This window comes from Diabrotica virgifera, chromosome 8 (assembly GCF_917563875.1).
Source record: "Diabrotica virgifera virgifera chromosome 8, PGI_DIABVI_V3a".
Taxonomy (NCBI): domain Eukaryota; kingdom Metazoa; phylum Arthropoda; class Insecta; order Coleoptera; family Chrysomelidae; genus Diabrotica; species Diabrotica virgifera.
The window spans coordinates 5,285,376-5,297,886 of NC_065450.1; the positions used below are offsets into that span (position 1 = coordinate 5,285,376).

The 12,511-nt window shown below is 34.7% G+C and overlaps 1 protein-coding gene across 2 annotated transcripts in view; it reads left to right on the forward strand.

Annotated features, from left to right (window-relative positions):
• LOC126889639 (semaphorin-1A) overlaps window positions 1-12,511 on the forward strand; it is a 584,815-nt gene that overhangs the window by 503,736 nt on the left and 68,568 nt on the right. For both annotated transcript variants that reach the window (XM_050658141.1, XM_050658142.1), the window contains exon 6: window positions 10-151. In XM_050658141.1, the coding sequence (XP_050514098.1) occupies window positions 10-151 (142 nt within the window). The remainder of the gene's footprint in view (window positions 1-9; window positions 152-12,511) is intronic.

Sequence of the window (12,511 nt, forward strand, 5' to 3'; positions counted from 1 at the left end):
TCTTTTTAGGCTGTTTACTCACGTGTGGCTCGAGTATGCAAGAACGACCGTGGAGGCCCTCATCGTTTTCGTAATCGTTGGACGTCTTTTCTCAAGTCGCGCCTGAATTGTTCAGTTACTGGAGAATTTCCATTCGCCTTCAATGAAATCCGTAAGTAGACATATTGATATATATTAAAATTGTTTCTTTGTCTTCTGCGTCTCCATTCGTATTATTTTATCCGAAAAGTTTTGCTTTGATCAGTTTAAAATGGGACTTTTTAGACGATGTTTCCAGCAAATTGTTTCGGAAAAGATTTGTGTTATTGGTTTAGTAGATATATTGTGCTCGATATCACAACTAACATGCTGGAGATATCGAGAGGAAGAAAGAGAGAGAGATATTATTGTTAAATTATTTTTTTTTTTATTTTATTTTACAAAATAGTCGCATCAACCTCGGAGGTTATTAGCGACATATACATATACATAAGGTAATTTATTTACAAATGTTAGATTTTGTTAAATACATTGATATCTTTAAGGAATTTTACCAAGTGTTCAATTTTACAATTTTCTCCTAAGATTTCACTTGTTGATCCGATGATGTGGTTGTTCTGTCTCTGCAACTGGTATTTTGGACACTCTGCAAGTACATGCTTAACACTTAGTGGGATATTACAGTTTTCACATAAAGTGGGATTAGTGTGACCAATTATGTGTCCGTGGGTAAGTCGGGTATGTCCTAGACGAAGACGAGTAACAGTGACATGGTGAGTTCTGTTGTGAATTTGAGATTTCCACGGTTTTACAAACGTTTTCACTTCGCGAAGTTTTGAAGTTGAACTGTCCCACTGGTTTTGCCACAGATTTTCGACTTTCACTTTAATAAATGATTTTAAATCATTAAGAACTACATCTCTCACTTCACTCGCGGTTTCACTGTCCCTGGCTTGTTGGACTGTCCGATCCGCCGCTTCATTTCCTTGGAGGCCAATGTGTGAAGGAACCCATAGGAATTGTACAATATGGTTGTTGTTTTGAATGGTAGCTAGTTCTTTTTTAATTAGGAGAGCAATTGGATGCTTCGTGTACAGTTGGTTAATGGTATGGATGGAACTGAGGGAATCGGTAATTATAAGAGCATTGGATATATTACTGGAGTTAATATGAACGAGAGATTGATAGATGGCGTATAGCTCGCCAGTATGTATACAGCTTAAGGATGGTAGTTGTTAAATTATTGATTTGAAGTTGGAACTTTATTTGCGATCATATCGTTAGTTTACGATTTCCTTATTTTATAAGAGAATATTACCAGAGAACGGCAGTTCTCGCCAGTGGCGCACACCAACACCCCCTACACGCGACACTATATATACACGAAATTTTCGATTTTCTAAATCTGACTGATTTGAAAGATGGGCCAAGTCCCATCTTAAAGTTCAGGAAAAGACTCACCCATTCATATGTCAACCATCCATTTTGGTCCAAGGGTGTGGATTTTACGGCCCTTCCCATTTAGGGTCTGTTTTTCGTTCTCGTCCCCAAAACTCCCAAAAATTTTAAAAATTTAAGTCCGACCTTTATGGCTTCTGATAATACTGATCATTACCTTTCCAACGCATATCTAATTTTGAAAATCGGTTATACCATTCAAAAGTTACCGAGCTCAGAAGTATGACTCAATTTTTATTTAAAAAAGGGAAAATGTTTGTGGATATGTATGTATGTATGTGTGTTTAAAAGTTAAACCGATTTGAATTTTTTTTTTTGGTGTTTGAAGAGGGGGTCAGGGCCGATTCATAAAGGGTGTAGTTTGTGACTTTTGACCACCCATAAGCCAGCTAGAGGACTTGGTAGGTACAAAACGGCATATTTTTTGGGGGTATATATCTTCGGATCAAGAAGAGACAGGAGAACCGCAAATACACCAGATCAATAGTGTTGAGTTAAGCTTTCAAATGGTGTCTAAGCCGTCAGGATCAGACATACACACGGCTCAGTATAGCAAAAAAACAAAACTGAAAAACTATACTTTGAAAATTTTGGTTTTTCGACAATTACTTAAAATTTCAACCTACGAATTGCGCCAATAACTGAGCGTTTGTAGAAGGAGTCTAGACGGATCTAACGGTGTATACGTCATATCCGGAAAAATTCGAATTTTTAAGTTATAGGCTTCATAAACATGATCAAATCTATTTCCTACGGGAAAAACGGTTTCTCAAGCTCAATAATTCCTGTAATAGCTTCAGTTATCATACTTGACCTTAGATCCATCAGATACTACTGGTAAATACGTTTCAAACTCATGTTTACTGATCAAAATCGGTTAAGCCTTTTAGAAGTTATTAAGCTACAAAAGTATAATCCAATTAACGATTATTCCCGAAATGGTTTATGTAGTTGTAGTGATTACGACGCTAAATTTGATCTGGCAACGGGCAATCCGACTTCATTTACCGGTCATCTCTATATTTTTTTTTCAATCTATTTCGAATAGAAAAAAATCTAGTGTACATTCGATGGACACTAGATCATTTGGGAGATAATGCAACAAAGGTGACCATTTATAAAGCTTAACGAGTAATAGAGGAACATTGCATTCAACTTCATACATTTAATTTATAAATAACTTTGAGAAACTCCTGATACAAGAATAAAAAACCGCTAAACGCCTTAAAAATTAGTGGCGCATACAATATTCCAGCTACAAAAGATCTGATATGAATATTACGTGGCACGAAACTGTATTTTCATTTTGATGTAAAACAAAATTCTAGTTTTATTTCAAAAGATTTTTCCATAATATTTGCTAAATTTGAAGTAAACGCGCCACAAAAGAGTTTCAAAATTCAAACTGTATCAAAGTTACTCTTTTGTGACGCGTTTACTTCAAATTTAGCAAATATTATGGAAAAATCTTTTAAAATAAAACTAGAATTTTGTTTTACATCAAAATGAAAATACAGTTTCGTGCCACGTAATATTCATGTCAGATCTTTTGTAGCTGGAATATTGTATGCGCCACTAATTTTTAAGGCGTTTAGCGGTTTTTATTCTTGTAGGAAATATACAGGGTGAGTCACCACTAACGAGACGGAAGATTACAGCGAAATGGTAAAAGATTTGGAAAAAAATTTAAATCAGTATTTTGTAAGTTGATAATAGCTACATTTTAAAATTATTTTGAAATATACAGGGTGTCCCAATAAATGGCGGCGTATCAAAGTTATATTTTTTCTTATGGAGCACCCTATATTTTATTGCATTTTTTAATTGTCCTCAAAAAAGAAGGTATAGTTTCATAAGGCTTCCCTATACCTATGTACAGAAGGTTCTGAATTATGTTGACTTTTCTTAAAATGTAAAGTTTTAAAAGAAGGCTTATTCTCAAGTTATTTAAGAAATTATGAAAAAATTACTTTTACATCTAAGTAGTTGGATATTGGTTGAATGTATTCCATGATTAATTATTACACATTTATTTACAGGGTGTTCAACATTTACAGTTTCATTATTGGATTATTCAATGTGTCATATGATGCTTATTTTAAATGGACACCATGTATATTAATAAATCATTATACTAAACAAATTTACTTCTTTCGAATGGTATATGGATGTCCTATACCTAGGTCTCATAGTTTTTGCGTAATTTACAATTATTTAAATTCCTAATCTATAAATCAATTTTAAAACAAAAGATGTATCTCATTGTATGACATCGTCATTTTATGACAGTACGGTCTGGTAATTATCAAAAATATAAACATCCGTGTATGATATTCAAAGTTAATTGTTACCAAAAATGAATAATCACGTTATCTACGAAAGAGTAGACATGGTACTTTGCATTTAGGGTGTTTCCAAAATTATATCTTACATTCTAAAGTTTACTCTCAAAAGTATCCTGATAGAATACACCCAAAAAGGACGTTTTTGGGAGATTTATCAATGCTACTGCTACTGCATTTCCGTGCTACTGGTAATTAAATATTGCATACGGAAAATTAAATAAAAATAAACCAGTTATTTGTGATGATGTCAAGGAACTTGATGTCCTGCTTTCTGTTACGGAAAACTCAAATACTAGTAAAGAAAAAATTTCGGGTGAATTGGAAATCAGTCAAACAATAGGTCTGGATCCCGCGTATGAAAAAAAGTTGATTAATAGCAAGCTGAAAATTTGTTAATAGCTTAAGGGTGTCTAGTCTGATAAACTTTGATATATGGGAACACTGGAACAGGGGCAGTTTTAATTGTGGAACAGGTTAAAAATTTGGAACGGTAAGACCACGAAAACGGCACATTTATTTTGTCCGACAGAACAGACTTAAACTCTCCGAACAGAGATTAAACTCTCATGCAAAAATCAGACTGCTATTTATCACCAAATTTGCGTTTTAATGAGTGGAACATGTAGAATATGTCAAATGACAGGAATTATGACAGGTGATAAATAGCAGTCTGATTTTTGCATGAGAGTTTAATCTCTGTTAGGAGAGTTTAAGTCTATTCTGTCGGACAAAATAAATGTGCCGTTTTCGTGGTGTGACCGTTCCAAATTTTTAACCTGTTCCACAATTAAAACTACCCCTGTTTCAGTATTCCCATATATCAAAGTTTATCCTACTAGACACCCTTAAGCTATTAACAAATTTTCAGCTTGCTATTAATCAACTTTTTTTTCATACGCGGGATCCAGACCTACAAGCGTTAGGGTACTTAAGAGAAACCACTATTATCCGTATAAAACTTAACTACACCAGTATTAGATCGAACAGGATTATAATAAATATTTAACTTATCGTTTATGAACTTTAGAATTTGGAGAAGATCCTGATTTTGTTTAAATGTATTGTATACAGACCAATCTACTTATTTTTCATAATAATGGTCTAGTAAATAGACATAATTTTCATTTCATTATAATACAATAAACAAACATTTATTTCCTACTATTGATCGCTAACACCGATAGAGTGTTAATGTTTGGGGCGGTATTCTGGGCGAGTACGTTATCGACTCGTATTTTTTTGACAAAGATCTGAATGGAACAACTTTTTAAATTTCTTAAAACAATATTTTTGGATCCTTCTTGAAAACCTTCCACTTTGCGTCCGAACAAACATGTGGCTCCAATTGGACGGAGTTCCTGTCCATTTTTGACGTGATGTTAAGAACTACCTTAACAGAAAATTTAAAAATAAATGGATAGGTAGAGGCGGTCCATATATTTGGCCGCCTAGGACACCAGGATTGACAAAGATGGATTTTTTATGGGGTTATATTAAAAATATTGTATATCTATGCTACATTTCCTACTACTCCAGATGATATAAAATTAAGAATTTGGAACGCTTTTTGCGTCTATAACAACAGCTATTTTAAATAATGTAACCAAACCATTTGAAGATATAATCGTTTGTTGTATTGCACAAGAAGGCAAACATTTTGAACATCTATTACATAACTGATAATAATTTTTTACTTATACTAAGTTGCTAAAATTGGCAAAATTACTAACTATTTAGTAATTATTAACTATTTAATAATTATTTTCTTTTGCCAATTTTACCAAATTATCAAGATTACTTACTAAAATAACTAGCCAGTTGTGTCTGAGTTTAGCGAACCGACTATAGTTGTGTTAGTGATTTTAAAGAAAACGAACAGGTATCCAATGTTTCCGACCAAGAGAGTGACGACGAACTATTAGTACAACTAAAGTTGACTTTAGTACAACCAAATGTTGAGTCAGAAATTGTGAAAAATAATGTTTAAACAAAGAAGCAAACCAAAATTGATGATTTTTACCATTTTTACATTTTTATTGCATTTTTACATCAGTATTTTATTTGTTTTATTCGTGTATATGCTTATGCAAATACGAAAATGAAGAATTAAAGATCAAGCAAATCGAAACTTCTGTTTTATTTTAAATTTATTGAGCGATAACTCTACACAACGGACAATTATATTTCCCCGTTGCTGTCCGTTAAAGAGAAGTTTCACTGTACTTTAATTCATGAAACGCCACGAAGGGTGAAATTTAGTTATGTATTTTAGTTCCTTATTCTCTCTATATAAAAATAAATTAAAGAGGAATGTACGCATTGGCAATGGCGACTGCCTCTTGAATTTATCGAGCTTAAAAGTTGGCGAAAACGCCGCTCAGGCCGCGGCCGTGGACGAATTTAAATTTTAAAAATTTATCATCGCGACTTGAAAGTATGAGTTCAGAGACTTTCTACAGACGCGACAGATTTATTGTTCCAAGCTGATTAATATTCTATTAGATTTCATTATTTTATGTAGTCATGTTAAACATTATTAGGTAGCAAACTAATATTAGTAGAAATGATAAAGCAAATGTTATTTCTACCAGAAATTGGCTATGCAAAATATTCATAATATAAAATCTACACTGTTTAACAGTTTGTAAAACAGTCTAGATTTGTTTTCAGAGTCAAATCTAATAAAAGTAGAGATGGCAAGGATGTATCGTTTTAAAATTATATCGATATTTTTATATCGATGTTTCTCTTCGGATATATCGGTACTGTTGTGAAAACAACAGTTAAATTAATTCGCATTTATATAACTCTCTCTTGTAAATCTGTTGGGACAATCTGTATTGTGTTTGAAAGAATTCATTCTCTGAAAACTTGATAAAATAGACATATGTTTGCTATTTATCGTCTTTGGGGTAAAAGGCATGTCGCTTTGCCAAAGAAGAATAACATGTGGGTAGCCCTTTTTCAGGCAGAAAAGTGTAAACTAAGATATTAATGCAGTGATTTGAATAGAATTTTAGAAGTCTCTCGCCAGCCTCTCTAAGGCGAGGTGTTCGTGTTGTGTGCTCCTCTTTTTGTCGTGAAAATACGTTCTCCGCAATAATTAGATTAAATACTCTTTCTCTTTCGCTATTAAGACAATTTATCGTTAAATCCGCATATTTGTTAAACTCGTTGTTGTTAATAAATGTTTTGTTCGCTTAACACTTTTATTTTTCGTTTGCACAATCCTTCATATCGTGTTTATTAGTAACTATAAAACCAGACCAAATAAATTCTCAGAATCATTCGCCCTAAAAGGTCACTAGTTTGTTAATATCGAAGGACTCTATGCTTTGGGACATATGCGTGTGGTCCTAAAATATTCACCTATGTCTAATTAGGCAAAAGATAATAATTAAACCCTTTTCGCCACTGTTGGGGTGAGATTCAATAAAAACTCACACCAGGTACATATATCAATATTTGGGGCAATACTTGCATCAGATCCTTCTACATCTTCTGCATCTTCTCTTTTTCCCAAAGACACCCAATTAATTTAGCTAGTTTGCTTTCCAAGTTAGTAGCTCTTCACTTGCTTTCAACAATTCTGCATTTATCCCATTTGCTCCATGGCTCTTTGTGTTCTTAGTGTTCTTAGAGATCTTGACCTGTATCCATAATTTCTTGTTCTATTGAACTGTCATGAGTATCTTTGCTTTCTAATAATATTTGTTGTGCTTCTTCCACTTCGTCATATCCCTTGAACAGTTTTAAAACTTTTCATTCCGTCATTACATGATCAGTCTCACTTAGCAGGAATCCTTCGTTTGGTGTCATATATTTACTCTTACTCTGACAACCCTAGTTGTCGTCTTGACTTTACAATAGAAAAAAAATTTTGCGGAACTTTTTCTCGATATCTTGAATTTTTCTTTCGTCGTACTGTCTTTTTAACACACTGTATCTTTTCTCAAACTCTCTTTATTTTTCTTTGTGATTCTGTTCATTGGCTTCATCATGATTGGACAACATTACTTTGCTTTGTATTTTGTTCCCGCAAGGAATCACGCCTTAACTCGTTTTGTTCTCATATCCTAGCACTTCTGTGTTTGTCTTTTCGACTGCGTATTTCACTGTTTCCCAATTTGTTTCTACTTCTGCCTTCAATCCCTTCTTGCGGCTCTATTTATAGTTTATATATTATTTTACGTCTTTATCACTTACTTTGCGGCTATCATATCTCGAAATGCTTTTTTTATATTTGAGCTCGTTTTTGTTTTTCCCCTCCAACTATAAGATTTATTTTTACTTCTTACCAAGAGTGATCAGATCCACAGTCTTCTTCTCTCAACCTCCTGATTTTTTTTTTCTTCTTCTTTCAGTACCCTGTCCGATTATCGAACGTTGACGATCATATTGGCAATAATACCTTTTTTATGGTAGTTCTAAACAAATTATCGGTGGTCTCTTGATACCATTCTCTGAGATTTCGGAGCCAGGATGTTGTTCTTCGACCTGAGTCTCTCCTTTCGTCGATCATGCCCTGTATTGTGAAGGGGTAGAAGGTTAGGCGTGGATCCCGCGTACCTAAAAAAAACTGATTAATAGCAAGCTAAAAAGTTTATAGCTTAAGGGTGTCTAGTCGGACAAACTTTGATGTATGGGAACACTGGAACAGGGGAAGTTTTAATTGTGGAACTTGTCATCCTGACAAGTTTATGATTGTGAAAACTAGTAGGTTGTTTTTAAGTTTATTCAATAGCAAACTTTATATAATATATGAAACAATGTTTGTCCGACAGATATGTTGGGCATTTTAATAAGTCCGACACGTAGAACATGTCAAATCACAGGAATTATGTTGGTGGTAAATAGCAGTCTTTTTTTGTATCAGAGTTTAATGAAAGGGTAACAAATCAATTGGAAGTTCTGTCCGACAAAGTACATGTGACGTTTTTGTAGTCTGACATTCGAAATCTGTAACCTTTTCCACAATTAAAACTTCCCCTGTTCCACTGTTCCCGTACATCCAAGTTTGTCCGACTAGACACCGTAAAGCTATTAACAAATTTGCAGTTTTAGTACTTATTAACTTGGTAAGGTTGGCCAAACAAATACAGATTTATCATTACCTATTTTTGTATAGGATGACAACTTAACAATTTTCCTGATTTAGCTTCATTATTTTCATACAAAAGGAGCATATAACCGCCTTGCAATCAAGACATCACAATAAATTTGCAGCGTCTGGAAAAATATAAAGACTTGCATTGTAACTCACAACTTGCAGAATTTAATTTTTAAACTTTAAATCGTCCGACGCGCCTCCGCCAAAATTTTAACTAGATGAATGCGCACGACGCATTCGTCAAAATTTAAACTCTGCGGATTCGCTCGCATTCGTCAAAATTTAAACTCGATGAATTCAAGGAAGTCGCCAGCGCGTACATTCTTTTTCAATTCTGTTTCAATAGAAAATAAAAGACTGGATACTAAATACGTAACTATCCTGATACTCCTCTTGGAGCTTTATAAATAAATTCGCTGTGCTTTAATTTTATAACGTAATAATAATTATTAGAAAATATATAGATAGTATGGTGGAATCACAATTTTTTCAGGATGATATTTTCAACAGAGCAATTATTAAAAAGTGTTAATTGATTAAGACACGTTTATTTGATACTTCCCTAGTATTTGTTTTACCCGTCTGTTTGGAATTTCAGTACAGCGAAGGGTCTTAAGTAAAAGTATAGATATGTATCATTAATTGCTACCGCAATACGTCAGTTTTTGCTTTTATTATTGCTTGTCACTTCACCCATCAATCTAGTGATTCTCATTGCAACCACATATCTTTGTTGTTCTCTTTTTTTCACTTGCCAATACTTAGTTCCCTACATCGGTGGAAGAAATATATGGTGAAAGATCAAATTTTTACAATCATATATGTAAAAGGTAGTATGGAGGAAGACCTGGGGAAGTATGGAGAGCATTGGGAGAGACAGTTGGCTAGCAGGTCTATTTAATAGAATTATGAAAGTTGGACAAAAGCCAGACGAATGGAGAAGCAGTATATTAGTACCTGTCTTCAAAAACAAGGAAGACATATAACAATGCACAAACTACAGGGCTATAAAACTACTTAGCCACTCCATGAAAATATGGGAGTGAGTAATTGTTAGACGGATACGTGAAGAAACCGAAATATCCGATAATCAATTTGGCTTTACGCAGGACAGATTAACAACAGATGCAATTTGCATTGTAAGGCAACTGATGGAAAAATACAGGAATAAAGAGACCAACGCTCATATATGGTATTCATTGATCTTGAGAAAGCATATAATAGAGTTCCTCGAGAGGTTTTGCGGTGGGCACTCAATAAGAAAAGAGTCCCTGGCGAATATGTAAAGATTGTGAGAGATATGTATGAGGGAGTAACAACTAGTATTAGGACAGGTGTGGGAGACACTGATAAATTTCAGGTGAAAGTAGGATTGCACCAAGGCTCGGTGCCTTAGTGCACACCTACATTGGATCCGATTTTCTCCGATCAGATCAGATCAGATCAGATCCGATCCGATCCGACAGGCGGTGCCTACATTGGATCCGTCTTTCTCCGATCAGATCAGATCCGATCAGACCGGTTTTCCGGCGAGGGTGCCTACATTGGTTCAGTAATCTTCCGACCACCGACCACCGACAATGAGTTCCGATGAAGATGTGTTAAGGAGATGATGAATTTAATATATTTAAACATGTTAGCTTGCAACCCCCAACCTGCAACCAGTTTGAAACCAGTTTGAAACCAGTTTGAAACCAGTTTGCAACCAGTTTGCAACCTGTTTGCAACCAGTTTGCAACCATTTTGCAACCAACTTGCAACCAATTTGCAACTAATTTGCAACCAACTTGCAACCAACTTGCAACTAAAATTGCAACTCAACTTGCAACCAATCGGAATGAAACCAAACACTTCTCGATGAGAATAGGAGAAGCTACTCCCGACGTCGGCCGATATCGGATCTGATCTGATCTGATCGGATCGGAGAAAAACGGATCCAATGTAGGCACTCCCATTTAATACTATGGGTTTATTTTTTATTCCGACGTCGGCCGACGTCGGATCTGATCTGATCTGATCGGATCGGAGAAAAACGGATCCAATGTAGGCACCCCCATTTAATACTATGGGTTTATTTTCTATTCCGACGTCGGCCGACGTCGGATCTGATCTGATCGGAGAAAATCGGATCCAATGTAGGTGCGGCCTTAGTCCTTATTTATTCTCATTAGTTTTTGACCAGATAACAGCGAAACTACAGGGTAGTATTCCATGGTGCCTAATGTATGCTGATGATGTAGTGTTAATAGGAAATAGTGAAAGAGATTTAGAACAAAATCTGGAACAGTGGAGACAAGCTCTGGAGGAAAAAGGTTTAAAACTTAGTAGGACAAAAACAGAGTATTTGGAATGTTCATTTAAAGATGGAGTTACTACAAATAAAATGGTATCCTTGGATGGTGAAATGATTGTGAAAAGTAATAGTTTTAAGTACCTAGGATCGGTATTACAGAGTAATGGAGAAATAGATGGAGATGCATGCAGTAGAATTAGGGCTGGATGGATGAAGTGGAAAGAGGCGAGTGGTGTGTTGTGTGACAGAAAAATTCCAATGAAGCTGAAGGTAAAATTCTATAAAACAGCCATAAGACCGGCTATGATGCACGGAACTGAATGTTGGACAGTGAAAAAGAAAGAGGAACAACGAAAGACCAAAGAAGACCTGGGGGGAGACGATAAGGCAGGATATGTTGGTAAAGGGGATTAACATTGATATGACCCAAGATAGAATTGTGTGGAGAAATGCAATTAGGGAAGCCGACCCCGCATAGGGATAAGGCAAAGAGAATGATGAATGGTATCTGTAAAAGGTACCCCCCGTTAAGATAGGCAAAATGCTACTGTATACTATTATTATATACATGATATGATTTATTTCCCAAGGGAAGCCAGAGATTTGTTTAAACTTAAGATCTTGAAGAAGATCTCAAATTTCATGAAATATTGTACTAAATAATTGCGATAGAGGCACATTTTGATAGTAGTATTTATACACGTCCAGTTATTCTAAAAAAATTCGTTATATTTTGTAGTCACATTTTTTGAAGTGCTCTGCTTAATAGAGTTTAAAGGTCCAGATTCCCCAAATGAAAAATTAAAAATGTAGTAATGAAACACAGACTTACTCACAATCATTTAATTATACTTTGACGACCGGTTTCGATCTCTACATTATACAGATCATCTTCAGGTCGGCGTTACAAGTAGTTAAATGCTACAATAAAGAAAACCAGAGTTAGAACATTATCTGGTTGCACAAGTGTTAACAGAAAGCCAAATTCGAAAAAAATTTTTGCAATAAAGGTTTTCAACTGTTGACATTTCAGAATATTGATACCTACAAATGCACACCTATGAGTTAAAATGCTCATAAGCATATATGAGCAAATGGGTGCATGTAGTTTGTGAGTATGTGTTGAAATTTAAATTATTAACAATTAAAAACAAATTAAACCATTAAGCAAACTTAAATATGCATCCAAACTCAAAATAGTAATAACAAATAGATAGTAATATTGTTCAAACCTACTTACATGCCGTTACAAGGGATGCGTTGCCACTTAGTTGTTATCATATTAATTCGTCCAACTTATGCTGATTGGTTTGCTGGTAGGGTTAT